This window comes from Rhamphochromis sp. 'chilingali', assembly GCF_963969265.1.
Source record: "Rhamphochromis sp. 'chilingali' genome assembly, chromosome: 17".
Classification (NCBI taxonomy): domain Eukaryota; kingdom Metazoa; phylum Chordata; class Actinopteri; order Cichliformes; family Cichlidae; genus Rhamphochromis; species Rhamphochromis sp. 'chilingali'.
Window position 1 is genome coordinate 35,147,385 of NC_137944.1, and position 21,444 is coordinate 35,168,828.

At 43.0% G+C, this 21,444-nt stretch overlaps 1 protein-coding gene across 3 annotated transcripts; it reads left to right on the plus strand.

Annotated features, from left to right (window-relative positions):
- The first annotated feature begins 2,891 nt into the window (after positions 1 to 2,891).
- Positions 2,892 to 13,618, plus strand: LOC308384734 (uncharacterized protein). 3 transcript variants are annotated; one of them, XM_080863320.1, is made up of 11 exons: positions 2,892 to 2,987; positions 3,555 to 3,833; positions 6,051 to 6,299; positions 10,496 to 10,855; positions 10,982 to 11,083; positions 11,939 to 11,980; positions 12,391 to 12,465; positions 12,570 to 12,620; positions 12,798 to 12,866; positions 13,061 to 13,111; positions 13,347 to 13,618. In XM_080863320.1, the coding sequence occupies exons 1-11, from the start codon at positions 2,927 to 2,929 to the stop codon at positions 13,412 to 13,414; spliced, it is 1,407 nt and encodes a 468-aa protein (XP_080719446.1). In that variant the 5' UTR covers positions 2,892 to 2,926; the 3' UTR covers positions 13,415 to 13,618. The 3 variants fall into 3 exon arrangements, with proteins under 3 accessions (XP_080719446.1, XP_080719445.1, XP_080719447.1); XM_080863319.1 differs by having other exon boundaries at positions 13,061 to 13,618; XM_080863321.1 differs by lacking the exon at positions 13,061 to 13,111.
- Positions 13,619 to 21,444: the final 7,826 nt, after the last annotated feature.

Here is a 21,444-nt window from a genome sequence, read left to right on the forward strand (position 1 = left end):
TCTTGATGGGCCAGATGGATGGGCCCGTGGCTGGATTGGTAAAGGGCAGAGAGCTCCAGTCCCACTCAGACGCCAGCAAGGTGGAGGTGGAGTACTGGTTTGGGCTGGTATCATCAAAGATGAGCTTGTGGGGCCTTTTCGGGTTGAGGATGGAGTCAAGCTCAACTCCCAGTCCTACTGCCAGTTTCTGGAAGACACCTTCTTCAAGCAGTGGTACAGGAAGAAGTCTGCATCCTTCAAGAAAAACATGATTTTCATGCAGGACAATGCTCCATCACACGCGTCCAAGTACTCCACAGCGTGGCTGGCAAGAAAGGGTATAAAAGAAGAAAAACTAATGACATGGCCTCCTTGTTCACCTGATCTGAACCCCATTGAGAACCTGTGGTCCATCATCAAATGTGAGATTTACAAGGAGAGAAAACAGTACACCTCTCTGAACAGTGTCTGGGAGGCTGTGGTTGCTGCTGCACGCAATGTTGATGGTGAACAGATCAAAACACTGACAGAATCCATGGATGGCAGGCTTTTGAGTGTCCTTGCAAAGAAAGGTGGCTATATTGGTCGCTGATTTGTTTTTGTTTTGTTTTTGAATGTCAGAAATGTATATTTGTGAATGTGGAGATGTTATATTGGTGTCACTGGTAAAAATAAATAATTGAAATGGGTATATATTTGTTTTTTGTTAAGTTGCCTAATAATTATGCACAGTAATAGTCACCTGCACACACGGATATCCCCCTAAAATAGCTAAAACTAAAAACAAACTAAACACTACTTCCAAAAACATTCAGCTTTGATATTAATGAGTTTTTTGGGTTCATTGAGAACATGGTTGTTGTTCAATAATAAAATTATTCCTCAGAAATACAACTTGCCTAATAATTCTGCACTCCCTGTATGTCTGTGTATGCGACACCTGCCGAGGTCTCTGTGTTGAGACTAAGCTAGACGACGGTGACGCTGCTATTTTCTCACTTCCTCTGTGCAGCAGCTGCCGTTCGCTTTCAGTTTCAGTTAGAAGTAAACTTTGACCAAAGGGACAAACTGGGAAAAACTCCATGGACTGTGTCCTCCATCCTCCACGGCACTAACCAGGCTCTGCAGTGGTGGGCGGGGTCTCGGGGCATCCAGCAGGACTTGTTCTCCTCCAATCAGTGCATTAACCCCCTGCTTTAAACGCTTCCACGCTGGCTTCATGTTTCCATCTGAATCTTATGTCCATGTTTCATATCCAGTCTGAGTTTCCTGGGCCAGGCTGTGAGGTGTCACTCCAGTTTCTCCTGTGCAGAATACAGGTGATCAGACAGGCTAACGAGCCGTGTGGTGATGCCATGCAGAAGGATAAATTCACTCACTGCAGAGCACCACTAACATGTCACTGTGTGCACTGAGCCACCACCAAAAATACAAACGCTTACTAATAAAGCTCCACTTACAAAGAACCTCGTGTGCTGTTTTACAACAGCTTTGCATGATTCTCAGTTCAGAATAATCCCCAGTGAAGCCTTTTGTGCCTTCAGATGTAGGCGACTGAGCTGCTGCACTGTTTTCATCACTTCTGCTTTCTCACACTGACAAACTCAACTCTGCTGTCATCACATGATTATTTCTGCGACCTTCACTTTAACCTCAGCGCTGTTTTTCTCTTCTGCCTTCAGATTCTAACTCGAGCAGAGCCTCCATGTTTTTATCTTGGATGTTCAGAAATTTCATCTCAGGTGGAAACTTTTTCTTTTCCCAGCTCCTCTTATTAACTTTCCAGGTGCGATTGTGGCTCAAGAGTTGCCGGTTCGAACCCCGGCTCCGACAGTCTCGGTCGTTGTGTCCTTGGGCAAGACACTTCACCCGTTGCCTGGTGGTGGTCAGAGGGCCCGGTGGCGCCAGTGTCCGGCAGCCTCGCCTCTGTCAGTGCGCCCCAGGGTGGCTGTGGCTACAATGTAGCTGCCATCACCAGTGTGTGTGTGTGTGCGTGGATGACTGGATGTGTGAAGCACTTTGGGGTCCTTGGGGACCAAGTAAAGCGCTATATAAATACAGGCCATTTACCATGACTGTTCCTCCACGCAGAGATATGAGCTGTGTGACTCTAACATTAATTATGATCTCTGATGACTGTGACCACGTCACTCGGCTCTTTTAAGAGTCTGTCTGTGTGCAAAGGAATGATTTAGCTCCTGATAGCTGATTGATAGGAAGTCATACAGATAGAGCTCTTCTGCAGATCAGTTATCAGTTAGAAATCAGCTGTGGAGGAATTATCTTGCAGAGTGAAGACGACTTCCTGTCAGCCTCTCAGTTTCCACTGATCATAAATCAGCAGCTGTCAGTGTCTTCACCGCGGACTCACTCCCCTCCAGCCACCTCCTGCAGCTCTCCTGGGGGGGCAGTGAAGCATTTCCAAACCAGCTGGGCGACACGATGTGTCCATCAGGTTCTGGCTCTGCCCCAGGGTCAGGGCAGGACACACGTGGAGCACCTCAGGGATGCAAAGCATCTATTGGCTCCTTCCAGTGTGGAGTGGAGAGGCTCTTACCTCGAGACCTCTGCGTTCATTTTAATCTAAACTGGACACAGCATCACTTCAGTTCGTCCACAAACCTCATTTATATTTGTCTTCGTCTGCTGATCCATGAAACATGACTCTGTCTAATACACGAAGAACGAAAAACACTAAAATGTCACCAAATGAATCTCCATCATGTATCTGTGTGTCTGAGTTCTAACAGCAGTCGGTGAGTTTAGTTACAGTCACTGGATTTGAAACAAGTGTAACAGGTTATAATAACGAGAGAAAGCGTCTGTTCTCTGACCACAGAACCTCAGAAATAGAAGAGCAGGCGTGTTCACAGAGGCGCTGACTTCCTGTTCTCTGTTCAAACACAGACTGTGGTCACTGTGAGTTCAGACACTTCAGCCTGTCAGGATGTGGGTGAACATCTACTGCTGCCTGTTAGCCTGCGCTCTGAGCGGTCATACCACAGCAGGTGGGACACTTTGCATTAATGTCTGATATACTTTATAGTTTTCACACATGTGCATTTGTTGGTGTTTGTAGTTTCAGGGATTTCACACGATTATAGGAAACGAGTTCAGAGTGTGAAGCAGACACACGACCACAGGAAGTCGAGTTATGGTGTCAGTGTAGCTCAAACTTCACGTTTCATCTTCCGGAAGAAAAGTTTTAAAAATGAAATCCTCTGTTTGTTTTAGACGAACTGTTTGAAAACAACATTCATGAAAAACTGTGATTTTTACCTGAGGTTCAGCTTTTTATTGATTGATTCATAATAAGATAATGAAATAATCATTTTCAGACTAAAGCTTTAAGAATTTACAATCAGGAAACATTCATAGGACGGCAAATATCCTGCTGTTTCCTAACAAACTGTCAGTTAACTTGCTTCCTTCTGTCAGGTGTGATGCTTAGCTTAACTTGAGGACAGAGCACAGAGTAACACTCAGGTCACTTTTCATGAGACAGAGAGTCATGTGATGTTAACGTGTACTCGGTGAGTCTGAGACATGATTTTAAAAATGCTTTTGTTTTGCAGGTTTAACCCGTGAAGTAGTTACAGAGGGGACGCAGCTCGCTGTGCGCTGTCCTTACTATCTACAGGGTGGAGTGAGGTGGAGCAGAGAGAGTGGAGGAAGCACAGCTGACATACTTACAGCTGATGGAGACAAAACTACAAAACACATCAATGATCCACAGAAACGATACAGTTCACTGGCTGACGGGTCTCTGATCATCGTCAGAGCTGCTCCCTCAGACTCTGGCAGATACTTCTGTAATAGTTACCTGGCAGAGGAGCTGACAGTGATCCCATCAGGTAACTTTATCAGCGTTAACCTGTTTACTCTTTAAAAATCATTTCTGATTTTAAAAAAACCCTCAAACATCAGTGTGTTAATAAATGCTGCGTTTGCATTTTCTATAAAGTAATAACTGTAATGTTCTTCATGTGTAAACCTCACATGCTGCAGTAACCTGTGAGCAGCTACATAAAAGTCTTATCTCTGCTCTCTGTAAACTCAAACCACACTGAAGCATTTCAGTGTGGGTTATTGTGCAGTGATCGCCGGTATTACCAACGTGGTTATCAAGTGTCTCTGTGTGCTGTAACAAGAGAGCAGCAACACAATGTGTGGTGTAAATGTGGATGTGGGGATTGTTGCTGTTGTCGGCGCTTTAGTTTTGATTCTACTGGAACGTGATCAGGAGTCGGACCACGTTGGACGGTTAATGTGGTCTTTCACAGAAAATGGAACAATTATGCAGCCTAGTGTGATTCAGTCAGACAGTATTAAACCACAAACACTGTAAATATTACAACAACAAATGCCAACAGTAGTGCTGCAAACAAGGCAACAGAGGCGTCCATGAATCTGCTTTTCCAGCCACAGAGCTTTATCAAGAAGCTGGAGCTTATCTCAGATTGTTTAACCTGACCTCTGACTTTCTGCTTCTTAATTCAGATCAAACTGAGGTTATTGTACTCGGCCCTGAAAAGCTTAGAAATATGGTATCTAACCAGATTCTTACTCTGGATGGCATTACCTTGGCCTCCAGTAACGCGGTGAGGAACCTTGGAGTCATTTTTGACCAGGACATGTCCTTCAACGCACATATTAAACAAATATGTAAGACTGCTTTCTTCCATTTGTGCAACATCTCTAAAGTTAGAAATATCCTGTCTCAGAGTGACGCTGAAAAACTAGTTCATGCATTTATTACTTCCAGGCTGGACGACTGTAATTCATTATTATCAGGAAGTCCAAAAAACTCGCTGAAAAGCCTTCAGCTGATCCAAAATGCTGCAGCAAGAGTCCTGACAGGGACTAGAAAGAGAGAGCAGGTTTCTCCTGTTTTGGCTTCCTGTTAAATCCAGAATTCAAAATCCTGCTCCTCACATGCAAGGTCTTAAATAATCAGGCCCCATCTTATCTTAATGACCTTGTAGTACCATATCACCCTATTAGAGCACTTCGCTCTCGCTCTGCAGGCCTACTTGTTGTTCCTAGAGTATTTAAAAGTAGAATGGGAGGCAGAGCCTTCAGTTTTCAGGCCCCTCTTCTGTGGAACCAGCTTCCAGTTTGGATTCAGGAGACAGACACTATCTCTACTTTAAGATCAGGCTTCAAACTTTCCTTTTTGCTAAAGCATATAGTTAGGGCTGGACCAGGTGACCCTGAATCCTCCCTTAGTTATGCTGCAATAGACGTAGGCTGCCGGGGATTCCCATGATGCACTGGGTGTTTCTACTTCACTCTCTATGTGTTTACTCTCAAATGGTCGCAGCAGATGGCCCCGCCCCTCCCTGAGCCCTGTTTCTGCCTGAGGTTTTTTCCTGTTAAAGGGAGTTTTTCCTCCCCACTGTCGCCGTTACTCACATCACAGGGGGTCGTTTGATTTTTGGGACGTAATTATTTAAAAAACTTTAAAAAGCCATTCATTGGCTTTGGGCGTTAATACCATGTCAGACCTAATGAAGAGTACATGTAAATGAGAAAATAAAATTAAATAAATGTTAATATTCTCTATAATTAACAGTGTGCAAACTGGATGATCCAGTTTTGTAACCTTTCTTCTGTTAACTCTAATAGCAGTTGTGGTTTAGAGACCAAAAATAAAACTGTCCATTCTCTGTATCACCAACTAAACTCCAGCACCTTGTTGTGTCGATGCACCACAGTTTGCATGTTGGGACGAATTACTTTAAATGATAAATGTGTCACTAACTCCCAGTTTTACACTGAAACTCTAACAAAACCAGGTTCCATGTTCCAGTTACCATGGTGACCGAGCCTTAGGCTCAACATGCCTGCTAACCCCGTAATCTAGACACATCCCTCAGGTCTCAATAGGTTCATTCATCACATTTCTTTAATTAGCTATTTGCTTTTTGCTTTTTTGATATTGTTTGTTTTTATTTTTTGTTTGTTTGTTTGGGCCCCTGATTTCATAATGAACACAAGAAAAGTCAATAATTGTCCATTTTACAAGCTCAATCGTGGTTTTTAGTCACACATTCATTTGTTATTCACAGGAACAATAAGACGCCGTGTTGAAGAGAGAGGCAGCGTCTTACTGAAATGTCCTGGTGATGCTGGAGGATCAGCTGGTCCAACATGGAGACGAGACTCTGGAGAAATAAATTATAGAAGGAATTATTTTTCCCGTAGAGACAAAACATTAACAATAAGAGAAGCTGAGCCTGCTGACTCTGGACTGTACTACTGTGATGGGAAACCAGCTGCTTATGTGACTGTGACCAAAGGACAGAGATCTGACAGAGGTGAGACACATGAACCTCTGACCGTCAAACATGAAGCCTGTTAGTGTCAGCCTGACTGAGACCATCAGCTTGTGTCTCCACTGTGGTTCAGGAGTGAAACATCCACAGCGAGCACACTGACAGGCTGCTGGATGTTTGTAATAAAAACTGACTCAGAATCAGTGCTGCATGAATCTGAATATGTAAAGTAACGATTCAATAGGAGTCAGACTGAAGAGAAACTAGAGGTTTGCTTTCAGTCTGTCTCAGTCTCACAGAGTGTTGTACATGTAGACAAAGTTAGGCCAGGTTTAACTCTGAGATATGAAACTACCACACACTCGTATGCAAGCGGGTTGAGGTTTTGAGCAAGATGCAAATACACAGCTGAGTACAGTAGTGACAGTCTGCTGCTCCTGTCCAACAGCAGCTTTGTGATGCACAGTAAAGATTCCCACAGTTCACTGGTGACCAATCAAATTTACTTCAAGAGTCAAAGTTATAAATGATGACAATGGAATTATATTTATTATAGAAAGAAGGGCGCTGTAGGGAGAATCCACCATTATTTTTCTTTAATAAAGAAAAAAATGTGAAATTGCATCAGAAAATGTTTCTGTTTGAGTTATTACATCAGATGCAGATTGTCAGGAGCTTCGTGTGTGGAGGAGAGGAAGAGATGAAACACAGGACTCGTTGATTAGTGAAGGATTACCACGGCCTTTATCACAGAGTGGATGAACAGAACATGAACGGACATTGATTGACTGGCTAACTGATTTGAGCAGAACACACAGGATAGGCAACATCTATGACACGACAAAGGACTGGAGGGAACCGAGGGCTTCAACAGGGTGGCTGTAGCTCAGGAGGAAGAGCTGGTCAGTTGGTAGTTCAATCCCTGGCTCCCCTAGTTTGCATGCCTAATATAAGATACAGTGGGGCAAAAAAGTATTTAGTCAGCCACCGATTGTGCAAGTTCCCCCACTTAAAATGATGACAGAGGTCAGTAATTTGCACCAGAGGTACACTTCAACTGTGAGAGACAGAATGTGAAAAAAAAATCCATGAATTCACATGGTAGGATTTGTAAAGAATTTATTCGTAAATCAGGGTGGAAAATAAGTATTTGGTCACCTCGAACAAGGAAAATCTCTGGCTCTCACAGACCTGTAACGTCTTCTGTAAGAAGCTTTTCTGTCCCCCACTCGTTACCTGTATGAATGGCACCTGTTTGAACTCATCATCTGTATAAAAGACACCTGTCCACAGCCTCAAACAGTCAGACTCCAAACTCCGCCATGGCCAAGACCAAAGAGCTTTCGAAGGACACCAGGAAAAGCATTGTAGACCTGCACCAGACTGGGAAGAGTGAATCTACAATAGGCAAGCAGCTTGGTGTGAAAAAATCAACTGTGGGAGCAATCATCAGAAAATGGAAGACATACAAGACCACTGATAATCTCCCTCGATCTGGGGCTCCACGCAAGATCTCATCCCGTGGGGTCAAAATGATCATGAGAACGGTGAGCAAAGATCCCAGAACCACACGGGGGGACCTGGTGAATGACCTGCAGAGAGCTGGGACCAAAGTAACAAAGGTCACCATCAGTAACACACTACAACGGCAGGGAATCAAATCCCGCAGTGCCAGACGTGTTCCGCTGCTGAAGCCAGTGCATGTCCAGGCCCGTCTGAAGTTTGCCAGAGAGCACATGGATGATACAGCAGAGGATTGGGAGAATGTCATGTGGTCAGATGAAACCAAAGTAGAACTTTTTGGTATAAACTCAACTCGTCGTGTTTGGAGGAAGAAGAATACTGAGTTGCATCCCAAGAACACCATACCTACTGTGAAGCATGGGGGTGGAAACATCATGCTATGGGGCTGTTTTTCTGCCAAGGGGACAGGACGACTGATCCGTGTTAAGGACAGAATGAATGGGGCCATGTATCGTGAGATTTTGAGCCAAAACCTCCTTCCATCAGTGAGAACTTTGAAGATGAAACGAGGCTGGGTCTTCCAACATGACAATGATCCAAAACACACCGCCCGGGCAACAAAGGAGTGGCTCCGTAAGAAGCATTTGAAAGTCCTGGAGTGGCCTAGCCAGTCTCCAGACCTCAACCCCATAGAAAATCTGTGGCGGGAGTTGAAAGTCCGTGTTGCTCGGCGACAGCCCCAAAACATCACTGCTCTCGAGAAGATCTGCATGGAGGAATGGGCCAAAATACCAGCTACTGTGTGTGCAAACCTGGTAAAGACCTATAGTAAACGTTTGACCTCTGTTATTGCCAACAAAGGTTATGTTACAAAGTATTGAGTTGTATTTTTGTTATTGACCAAATACTTATTTTCCACCCTGATTTACCAATAAATTCTTTACAAATCCTACCATGTGGATTCATGGATTTATTTTTCACATTCTGTCTCTCACAGTTGAAGTGTACCTCTGGTGCAAATTACTGACCTCTGTCATCATTTTAGGTGGGGGAACTTGCACAATCGGTGGCTGACTAAATACTTTTTTGCCCCACTGTACTAACCCCGACTTGCTCTCCGATGCATCCATCAGAGTACGAATGAATGATGTATGAATGACAGTTACAGAGCACTCAACGTATAGATAATAGTGCTTGTGTGAATGGGTGTGTATGGGGTGGATGCTTTGAGTACTCCAGTACTCCATTTAGATTCACCAGTCCAAATGTATGACTAACTAACGACTGGAGACAGGTGAGTACACGGCTGAACTCTAACTAATGATGCATGGGATGAACTGGAACACAATACACAGGTAGACAGCCTGCACAGACAACAGAAAGTGAAAAACACGGCTGTGGAAAATAAACTGAACATGTGAAAACTGAAAACACTGGGTGACCAGGAACACTGACACAGACATCAGAGAAGGCGATGTTACACGTGCCATCTCCGCTCTTTTTGTCGCAGCAGCACTGGCTGCCATCTAAAGCAATGAAGTATAAAAGGCAAAAGCAGAGTTTGTACAGTTGTAAGGAGCTTGAACGTGAATATGTTTTGTAACTGCCTTCAGTGTTTGTGGCGGGGCGTGGTCTGCGGTGCCGTGTGGACCTGCACAGCATCCGCGATCACGCCCGCCGAGCAAAAACACGGGGACTCGGGGTTGTGTGTGCTGTATGTATGTATGATTATTCTAAGAACTCTGAGCTGAGGTTCCCCTTTTTCTAAATCTGTACGTTCTTACAGAAAGAGGAAGCTGTTAGTTGTTTATCACACAAAAGTACAAGTCAAAGGTCACGTAGACATTTGCTTAGTGATCAATAAAAGAATACATTTCATGAAGCTGATCACATTATATAAAAACAATTTTCCTTTGACAACTCTGTGTTATTGTCAGGGTCCATCTTGCAATATAAAAGATGCCTTAAGGCAACTGTGGCTGTGATTAGACACTATCTACTAAAAAAATTGAATTTAAAACTACATAATAACAAAACACCTAAAGATACGATTTAATATGGATTTTCTGCTGAATTGCCTGATATGTGTAGACACAACACTGCTTCCTTCCCTGAGTTAGGACACTTGTTTTTATACTTGACTGATTCATAGATGATGATAAGTGACTTAACAAAGAGCATTCCTCTGAACGTGGTCAGGTTCAGGGACTGGAAGGGAAATGAGAGACAAAGCAGCCAAAGGAAAACAATAGAAGACATAAATAAGTCGTTCCTCTAAAAACCCCTGCATGAAGAAGTTTACATCATCTGTAGTATAATGGATTGCATTTATATGGCGCTTTTCTGTACAATGCAACTATTCATTCACTCACTGGTGGAGGCAGCTACAGTTGTAGCCACAGCTGCCCTGGGGCAGACTGACAGAAGCCAGGCTGCCATATCGCGCCATCCGCCCATCACCAGTAGGCGGGTCTTGCCCAAGGACACAACGACCAGGACAGAGAGCCCAAACCGGCGACCTTCCAGTTACCGATGCGCTTCCCAACCCCCTGAGCCACGGTGGCCCCAGTATAGCAAACTATACCGTTCATACTGTGCACAAATATGCATATATACCCCGACTCACTTTGGGAAATAAAGTACAGACAAACATCCAATTATTTGTATTTTAGTTTTAATTTCAGAAATTATTTATGTTTTAGATTCTTTTATTAAAAGTAAACAGTCAGTTCTGTTAATCAATTCTCATCTAGCTATTTTGTCTGTTACTCAAGGTAAGAAGACAACAACAACAACAACAACACCAACGACGACAACAACAACAACAACACCGACACCGACAACAACAACAACAACAACAACAACACCGACACCGACAACAACAACACCGACAACAACAACACCGACAACAACACCTCCACCACCACCACCACCAACAACAACACCAGCAACAACAACAACAACACCTCCACCACCACCACCACCACCACCAACAACAACAACAACAACAACAACAACAACACCTCCACCACCACCACCAACAACAACAACAACACCAGCAACAACAACAACACCAGCAACAAGGGCTACATTAACTAGAACTCACCAATCAACAACAACAGAAACTCCATTAGGTACGATTTAAACGAACAAACTAAGGTCAGAGTGTCGTTGTTGTTTACGGGTACACAAGCTTACAAACATCTGTCAGTTCTGTTCTGTAGATAAAATGTTTAAATGATATTTATATTTAATTCCAGTCAAACAAACTGGTTTCCGGTTAGGAATGGGTGCTCTTCTTCTCTTTATCCTCGTCATCATCGCCGTCTATTTTATTTGGAGACGCAGGTTTAAAAGACGAGGTGAGTAAAGCAGAACGGGACCAGAATCTAAAACAGATGGTGTCGTGGTTCAGACTCTTTACTCATTCATTCATTGAGACTCTTCTCCTGATAATTCTCACATCTTTGTTTCAGCTTTTGGTCAAGTTCAGTTTCCTGTCTTTAATCTGTTTCCATTCTTTCTAAAAAAGAAAAGAAAAAGGAACAACTACCTGCTAACAGCTCACACGTTAGACACCAGACACAAGTTTCCTTTACAAGGTTTCTTACTCTTTCTTTCCTTTTGGTTCACTGCAGATTTAGAATTGCTTAGATTTAGCGTTGTTGCCACCACCTGATCATTAATCGCTGATCTGGTGATTTAGTGCACAGAGTGACAAAATAAATATTTTAATTCCAGTAATTTATTTTAAAAATGCATCTTCAGCGCTGCATTGATTTCTAGGTGACAGCTGCACTTTGGAGGTCTGACACTTTAAACTGAATCCATTCAAATGTTAAAAGTTCTGATAAAGGAGAAAAAAATCTCTTCAGTTTGTCACAAAGTGAAGTTAATTTGATTAATCAGGTGTTCTTGGTGTCCAGGAATGCTGATTCAATTTGATTGGTCTGTAGGTGGTGATGTCATCCAATCGCTCTCTGATCTCGAATCTGAGCACAGCACAAGTTACCATGGTGATTTACCCAGGATATGACTGGAAATCTGCTCTGTAGTCTTGTCTGATCACCAATGTTAGATAATGAATCCAGATAAAAAGATACGCTGGGTGTGTTGAAGCAGCTTCCTGTTCAGGCCTCGGGTGACAAACAGAACCTCGTGTGACTGTAAAACTTCATGTTACAAGAACTGAGAAGTAATTCAGTGTTTTTTCTTAGGAGCTGGACCGCGATCGGCACACCGCATGACAGAGCTGCAAGGTACAGCTGCATGGTTGTTCTTTTAATTCTACCTTTCATACAAAGAGACACACGTAGAGAATATATTAATATACGTTCATCTCATAAAAAAGCAAAGCCAGCCAGCAGAAAAAAGCTGCTCCTCACTAGGTTACTGTTCCCCGCTGACACCGTTGTGTATGTGTGAGTCTGATGAAGCTAACATGGGAACAGTAAAGTTACTGGGCTGTAACACTTACTCATAATGCAACCTGAGCATTAGAAGAGGGTTTTAAAATAAAGAGAAACCAAACAAACACTACTTTTTGGCAGGTGTGATAGCAGCCGAGCTGCAGGTGTGCCCAAGCTTACGTCTCCAACTTCGAAAGAACCTGACTGTGTTAAAGCAACCTTAAAATCTGATCACAACATCCTGTTGAATGTTTTAACAGACACGTCAAACCAAAATGATGATGATCCCACATACGCCACCATCCCCGACCTGCCACCGACTGGAACCCTGCCCGGTAACACCTGACCTTTGACCTTCACAGCCTCATGACTGAACCAGCCGTTCTGCTAATACTGCACCTGCCTTTATTTAATCCAAACATGTCCCGTCCTCTTACAGACTCGACATATTCCTTGATTGGTTCCACTTTCCACGCTGGCAGTAATAAAGGTATCTATAGTTACCAGCTCCACATACACCACCTCATGTCATCTACACGTGCACAGGTTTACAAACTGCTGCAGTAAAGTTTACAGCTTCCTGTAAAAAGGTAAAAATGTTGGTTTGTTGTGTGAAAGCATGAAAGTGAAATGTGGATGTGATGAAGGCCGTTTGCTGTTTTCACAGGTTTATTGAAGCAGAACGACCCCACATACGCCACCATCACCCACCTGCCACACACCACCAACACGAACGGTAACTCTGCCGGCACAAACTCTCACAGCAAACACACAAACACACACACAAACACACAAACACACAAACACACACACAAACACACAAACACACACACACACACACAAACACACACACAAACACACAAACACACAAACACACACACAAACACACAAACACACACACTGTATTCATTCATGACTCTGATCCTGCAGATTCTCCTTATTCTTTGGTCGGTGAGTCTTTCAGTGGTGGAAATCAAAAAGGTAACTTTAATGCTGAGCTCCTCGAATCCTCCGAACAAACATTTACACTGAGATCCACCTTCATCCACCTTCATCCACCTTCCTCCACCTTCCTCCACCTTCATCCACCTTCATCCACGTTCCTCCACGTTCATCCACGTTCCTCCACCTTCTTCCACGTTCACACCGTCAAACTTGTTATTTTCATTCCCATCACAAAAATAATCAAAGATTTCTTCGTTTTCTGCCCCCAAAGGTTCAGAGCAGCTGACTGACAGCACGTACGTCTTACTGCAGAAGCCCAAATCACCAAGACCGGTTTAACTTTATCTGATGGACCAGTCGAAAATATTGGTTTGTCTCAATGTTTTACTGTAAAAGTGTATGTAATTGTATTTTTATATGTATATAATAAGAAGTTCATGTATCCTTCAATTTTTTGCCCCCATATGAAACGAGATTATAAATGAAACTAAAGAGAGACGTGCTGTTGAATCTGTTGGAGCAAAGATGATTCCATACTTTCAGTTTCCATGTAAAAATCAATAAATCAATAAAATGATGTGGGATGAATATATTTATATATCCCAGTACACTGATGTGTGTGTGGGTCCTTCTACAGTTGTAAATTTGAATTAATAATAATAATAATAATAATAATACATTTTATTTGAGGGCGCCTTTCAGAAACCCAAGGTCATCCTAAAAAGATCAAAATTAATAAAAGGAACAATAGTCATAAAATACATAAAATAAGTTAAAATTGCAAAACAGAGCTTGACAACAGATAAAATCAGCATTAAAGCGAATAAACCAGTTCAAACAGATGTGCTTTGAGCTTAAATACAGAAAGAGTCAATATTTCTTAGTGCAGGAGGAAGAGAGTTGCAGAGCCGAGGAGCAGAGCGACTGAAGGCTCTGCTCCCCACAGTGATGAGGTGTGTGAGGACGTAACAGTAAGATGATGATCTGAGAGGGCGGGAAGCAGTGGTGATATGGAGCAGGTCACACAAATATGAAGGAGCAGATTTATGGACACACTTGTATGTAAGAAGTAAGATATTAAAATTTATCCTGGCTTCTACGGGCGACCAGTGAAGCTGCTGAAGAACTGGGGTGATATGAGCTCCTAACGGGGTGCAAGTTATGACCCGAGCTGCAGAGTTTGAGTTTATGAAGGGACCTTTTAGGGAATTGTGTGTTTACTTTGTTTTTGTTTGTTAGATATTTTATTCTTTTTTAAACTTGCTTTTCCACCTGGATTGTTTGACACGTGTGACCACTGTCGGCTTTGGACTCTAGATCAGAATTCAGACTTTCATTTTGTTTTGCAGTTTGGGTTTTCCTAAATGGAAACTAGGAATTATTCCTAATGGTCTATTTCAGGAACCAGTGGCTAAAAAAGGTCAATAAACCATTTGAATCCAGCCTCAGGTGTCCTTAACTAAATCTAACCACGGCCAATATGAACAAAAGGCTGTTATTAAACCAGGACCAGGGGTCCGTTCTTCGTACCTCGCTTACTACATCCAAGATCAAATCATCGCGCTAACCGTGAGCTCGCTATTCCGGTTCTCCGAACACACCTGTTGTTGACGATTAGTACAGCTGGATGAAGTAATGTGAGATCACTGGGTGGCTTAACAGGGGCTACGCATCGATAGAAGAAACATTGATCGGCAACCCTCTGATTGGTCGGCGAAAAGGTCGAAGGATTTATTTTTCGGCAGCAGAGCAAGAACTCCTGAGTGAGGGATTTCAGGAGTTTCAGAGTTTAATTAAAACGCAAGGGAACACTGCAAAGGCTGCAAAAGCAAGGAGAGAGGGCTGGCAGGAAGTTGCTGACAAATTAAACTCGTAAGTAATTTAACAATAATAATGGATTGGATTGATATAGCGCTTTTCAAGGCACCCAAAGCGCTGTACAATGCCACTATTCAGTCACTCTCACATTCACACACTGGTGGAGGCAGCTACAGGTGTAGCCACAGCTGCCCTGGGGCAGACTGACAGAGGCCAGGCTGCCATATCGCACCATCGGCCCCTCTGGCCAACACCAGTAGGCGGTAGGGTAAATTTATTATATTACACTATATTATAATATGTTATATTATATCCTCTTTCACATTAGAGCCACAACAGGACCCACTAGAACATGGGAACAAGTAAAAGTGAAATATAAGAATATTCTACAGAATGGTAATATTTATCACTTATATTGCTTTTAGTCTCTTGGAAAGAGACCCTGGAATAATCTGTTTGTTCATAACAGCAACCAAGAAAAGGGCAGAGCAACAAAAGACAGGTGGTGGTCCTGCACCCCCTCGTCAACAAGTTGGTTAAGTAAATAATATCCTCACGGGAAAATCGATATCTCTCTATGAGCACACTGTCGCGCTGAGCTAAAGGATCCTGTCTGTCCCGCAATATACGCTGAATTCTGAGGACTCTCCTTATCAATCTTGCACCTTCCGCAATGGGTGGCTCGCGTATACGGACAGGACATGGCTGCGACAGGCTTCCCAAATCCACCTTCGCTTTTATAGCCGTGGTCTCTCATCTTGATTACACGAAGTAATTTACAATTACTACTCTGAAATATGAATTACATCTGTAATAATCACATACATGTAATAGAATGTTAATAGTACATTTCCCTTTTTTAGGAAATGACCTGTATGTATCTGTGTGACATCAATAAAAGGATCAAGTGCTGCATTGTCTTTAGTTACATTGATGTTATTTATTTATGGTGAAACAGTGGTGGAATATCGCTGTTGCTTTCGTATAAATGAAGTGGACATACCTGCGTGGCCGCGATCTAATCCTGTTTACATAAAGTAAGCCTGCTCCCCAGCAGGTTTACGCTTACGGCTCTGTTGCTATGGCAGCAAGTCCTGGATGAGCTTCGGAGAACCGAACGATCCAAGATCACGCGAAATCGTCAACAATCTAATCCAGCTAACCTACTTAGCGAGGTACGAAGAACGGACCCCAGGTCTGGCTGTCCTCAGCTCCTTCTGTTGCTGAGCCTGTTGGCCAGTCGCCTTTCACAGCAGACGTGTCGTGTGCTGCACTCACCGCTAACTAGAGCAAAGGACCCAAAATTAGTGTTGCGCTGGCGGCTGTGCCCCACTTTGTGCTCGATGTGCCCGCTTCCTGTCGTTTCACAGCATGTATCTCTCTGACTGCATGTCCTCTGTTGGGTTTATCTGGGCACAAACTCCCCTGCAACACGAGACCGAACTGCTCGACAAGACAAGGAGTCAGCCCAGGCCTTCACCTGTCCTTAGCCAACTTCCACTCCTACGGCCCTTTTTATTGTCAGCAAGCAATCATTCATGAATATGCAATTACAAATACACGTGACAGTCTTAAGCAACATCTCTGAACAACATCAGTGTCTGTATTCTCTCTCTGTGTGTGTGTTTCCAGCTATATCATACATAGATACGCGACCTTTCAATGAACTTAAACTGTGTATGAGGTTTGCAGAAAAGCAGAAGTAAGCGTCCCACTGAATGATAAGAACAGGAACTTGCGATGTTTCATATCTCAGACGAACGTTTAAAGGTGTGGAGTTTTAAGAAACAGAACAGCGCAGTCTTTTTCCTGAAGCCATAATGGGAATTATAACGTCGAGGCTGCTTCCTCTCATCTCGTGGTACACAAGTGCACACAGAATCTCATCAGACATAATAAGGATGTGATTATTATCAGCGTACAAATGATTATATATTTCTAAGCACAAATGACAATATAAAAAATATCAATTCCAACATCCTCTACGAGACTTTGTGTGTATTGTGTTCAAATGTTTAGTAAAACCACGCGTCGCTCACTCATGAAGAAGAAAGCCGTGTAGCTATCCTGCCTGGTGACGAGTGTGTCGTCACCACAACGCTTCCCCCAAAACTGTTCACTGAACCTCAGCGTGTGCTTGAACTTAGTGCAGCACTTAGTGACCACACGAAGGTACGTCACAGCACTCAGCGGTCAAAGTTGAAACCAGTTGAACTTTGACCCCAGCATGTGCGAGTACTCCTTGCTTGTGGTTCAGTCTTAGAGACAGGATGAGGAACAGGAAGGAGCTCTGAGCAGAGCCAAAGGTCCTCCGCATCGAAAGGAGTCAGCTGAAGACTTTGAGGCATCTGGAGAACAACCCTCCTCCACCTGCTCCATGGAGAGCATGGGACAGGTGGAGGACAGGGGGGTCTGGGACTTCTACACACAGAGGGACGTAGGTATGACTCACATCAATATGACCACATGTGTATTCAAAAATCTGCTGCATGAAGTAAACCTCTTATATCCTGGTGAGCTGCACGGGGTTGCAGCACTGTTGTCAAACACCACGTGCTCTGAAACCACAAGCATGGCCTCGTGGTGGTCATGGCAACAACCTGCTTTGCTCTCCAAATGTCCGCGCGTGAAGTCAGAGTGAAACTGATGTGGTGTTAATGATGTCCTTCAGCTCTCTCTGCTTAGTTTACGTTGGGTGTGGTTGATTCGGGGAGGCAGTAATCCCTGTGGGGTGTCAGGCAGGCCGACCACAGAAATCAGCTGCTCGTCTGCTTTGGTTGGCTAAGCTGGATTTACCTGTGGATGGACAGAAGAGCAGAACTGAAATATGTCTTGATGATATTTCAGCTGTGGTGATGTCATGCTGTACATCAGCGCTCATTTACCTCAGTGTGGTGAAACATATTGTGAGCTGGCTGCTATGTGCTGCAGGAACAGCTGTATACACTCAAGCAGCTTATTTCCTGTTTTGAAAAGTTCAAACCAAAGTCTGTTTGCTGATGTCAAAGTGGTCGTTTGCTCTGGGATCCATATCACTGCAGGTAAGAACTTTTCAATATCTATTAACCCTTTAAAGCCGGTCGGAGCGGCACGCTCCATTTTGCGTAACTATTTTTAAATCCCGGTAGCTCTGCAACCACATAAGCTAGCAATATGATTCTTTTGCATATGAAACCGGAGGAGTTGTACTTACATCTTATGCCATCAGCTTGTCCTCGGTCACGGTTTCCTTCCACATATAGCTTTGCAAAAACTGCATGAAAAGCACTTGCAGCAACAAAAACATAATATTCCTGAAACACGCTTTGCCGATCTGATCAGCTGTTTGTAACACTTCCTACGTCCATCAGCGTGAACTATCCTATGTCCGCCATTACCTGCCCGAAACCGGAAGTGATGTCATTTTGCGGAAATGTAGTTTTTTACTATCAGGGCCTCATGAGCCTATACTTGTGTTTTTAAAAGTTATGTTTGACTTTATGACTTTCTGTGTGGTTTCTGGGATGCTGAGGACTCATATTGCACTGCTGGAAATAGTTAATTTTGATGCAGATGCTGCTTTTTTGCAAATTTGCACTATAATATATTTTTTCGTTTTTCCTGCAGTATATGAAAATTGGTGTATCTCAAAAATAAAACTATGAAGACACTTAAAATAAATTTCCTGTGGTGGGAAACTAGTTTGTGTAACTTTTTTGTATTCACAGTTTTGAGGGATAAGCCTCTTAAATTTCTCTAACTACAAATATATGTTAAAAAAGCAAAAACGATTTTAAATTTTTTTGTAATTTATTGCACTTTTTTGCAATTTATGTAATTACTATGCACTTAATGCAGACATATTATTAGAATTTGGGCTATAACAGTTGTATTGATGTATAGCTACTTGAAATGCTCCCAAAAATGGCTCCACAGCATGTAAAAATATAATATAAGCTCTGGTGGACTTGGTTCTATGGTAGGTCTTAAAGGGTTAAAATGATCCTCAGCAGCTGCCTCAGTTCTGATTTCTTGTAATGAGCTTCGTGTGGAGACTTCTGTGTCTTTGTAAGCTACTTAAAGCTGATGATAGCGTGGACATAAGACACAATATGTCTCGGTCCTGGGTCGGTGTTTTGAGTTTCTTGTGTCTCTGAGTTTTTGTATTATGATCTTAGTTCTCTTTGTTCACCAGTTTATTCTTTAGTCTGCTGTCTTAGTTTGGCTTTCTTGTATTCTCTTTAGTTTTCTGAGTATTTCGTAGCCGCCCTCTGTGTCTCCCTGTTGTTGTTCTCTGTGTTTCTTAGTTGCTCTGTCTGTCCTAGTCAAGTCTGCGTCTGTTACATTTCCTGTTTTCCTTTGAAGGTCTGTGTCCTACGTGAATGTACTGAGTTTCGCTTCCTTTGGGTCTCGTTATGTTCAGTTTCTCCCGTCTGTGTCTCATTCCCTCGTTATTTCCCAGTGTATTTGAGCCCTGTGTTTCTCTGTGACAGTGTCGTGATTCTCCCTGTGGCTCCTGGAGTACATTATAATTAGATTTTCCCACTTTAGTTTTGTGTTGTTAGTGATCTGTTTCCAGAAATGTGCTTTTGAGTTCAACTTCTGTCCCTGTGAGTTTGCGTTTGGGTCCAATTCCTGCACACGGCCGAAACATGACACAATAAAGACGAACGATCCTGTGCATTAGAGAATAAGACCTGCTCATCAGAAGGGAAGATGCTGTGGATGTGACAATGATCCTATCAGGTGACATCAAACCTTATCAGAGTTCTTCAGTTTTTCTTTGTTTCTCATTTGATGTTTGAAATCTTTCCTTTCTAAAGTTTTTACTGAGTTCAGTCAATAATCATGTTTTTATCTTATCTTTTGAAAATAATGTAACTTTTTATCCATATACATAGCACTGAAACTGCTCTTATAAAAATAACAAACGACCTTCTTATAGCAGCTGATTCTGGTCTCCTCTCCATCCTTATCCTTCTTGATCTGAGTGCAGCCTTTGACACCATCTCTCATCCCATTCTCCTTAGCAGATTAGCTTCTATTGGTCTCTCTCACACTCCACTAGCCTGGTTTAAATCATACCTATCTGACCGCACTCAGTTCATTCAATTAAAATCCTTCACTTCTCAGCTTTCTCCTTTATCCACTGGGGTGCCCCAGGGATCTGTCCTCGGGCCCCTTCTTTTCATCATCTACCTTCTTCCACTCGGACATATTTTTCGTAAATATAATATTCAGTTCCACTGCTACGCCGATGACACCCAGCTCTATCTCTCTACCAAACCTGACTCTACTCTTCCTCCACCCTCCCTCATCCTCTGTCTAGCTGAACTTAATTCTTGGTTCTCCTCCAACTTTCTTAAACTCAACAGCAATAAATCGGAACTTCTTCTGGTTGGCACTAAACGACTGCTATCCAGAATTAACAATTTCTCTCTCACCATCAATAACTCGCTGGTCCCTATCTCTCCCTCTGTGAAAAGCTTGGGTGTCATTCTCGATAGCACATTATCCTTTAACTCGCATATCAATAATATTACACGTGCAGCATATTTCCAACTCCGTAACATTAATCGCCTCCGCCCCTTCCTCACACCTCACGCCACTGCCATTCTCATCCATAATCTTGTTATCTCTAGAATTGACTACTGCAACTCATTATTATTTGGCCTCACACAAAAATCTATCAACAAGCTCCAACGTGTCCAGAACTCTGCTGCCCGTATTATTACTAGGACTTCTTCTACCCACCACATCTCCCCAATCCTGAAGCAACTTCACTGGCTCCCGGTCAAATTTCGCATCCATTTTAAAATAATTCTGTATACATTCAAGGCTATTCATTCTCTCTCTCCACCGTACCTCTCTGACTTATTACAGATGAAGCTCCCATCCCGCTGCCTCAGATCTTCATCTTCTCTTTCTCTCTCTGTTCCCTCTGCTCGTCTGATCACAATGGGAGGGAGGGCCTTTAGTTGCTCTGCCCCTCGACTTTGGAATTCCCTACCCCCGGACCTCAGAAATATTAGCTCATTCTCTCTTTTTAAGTCCACCCTCAAAACTCATCTGTTTAAAATTGCCTATTCTTAAATTTCTGTATGTTTTAACTTTTATCTTCTATTTTTATCATTGTGTATATTTCCAGTTTTTATCTGTTGTACAGTGTCCTTGGGTGCTTTGAAAGGCGCTATTTAAATAAAATGTATTATTATTATTATTATTATTATAATGCGTCAGTTTAACCTTGGTTACATACTGCCCCCCCCCCCCCCCCCCCCCCCCCGTTACTGAGGTCAGACATCAGATAACAGGAAAGCAACTATGAGCCAAACTGAAACTGTCGACGGAATTTCTCACCGTTCTTCCAGAAGCATCTGTGAGGTCAGATGTCAGAAGAGAAGGCTCCTCTCTAATTCATCCCAAAGGTTCTGTCAGGTTGAGTTCAGGACTCTGTGCAGGCCGGTCAAGTTGTTCCACTCCAAGAAATGATGACGAAACGTTTCTCCCACTGCAGACGTTACATCCAGATGAACAGTGCTGACTTTGTGGGATCTCCTTACCTGACTGAG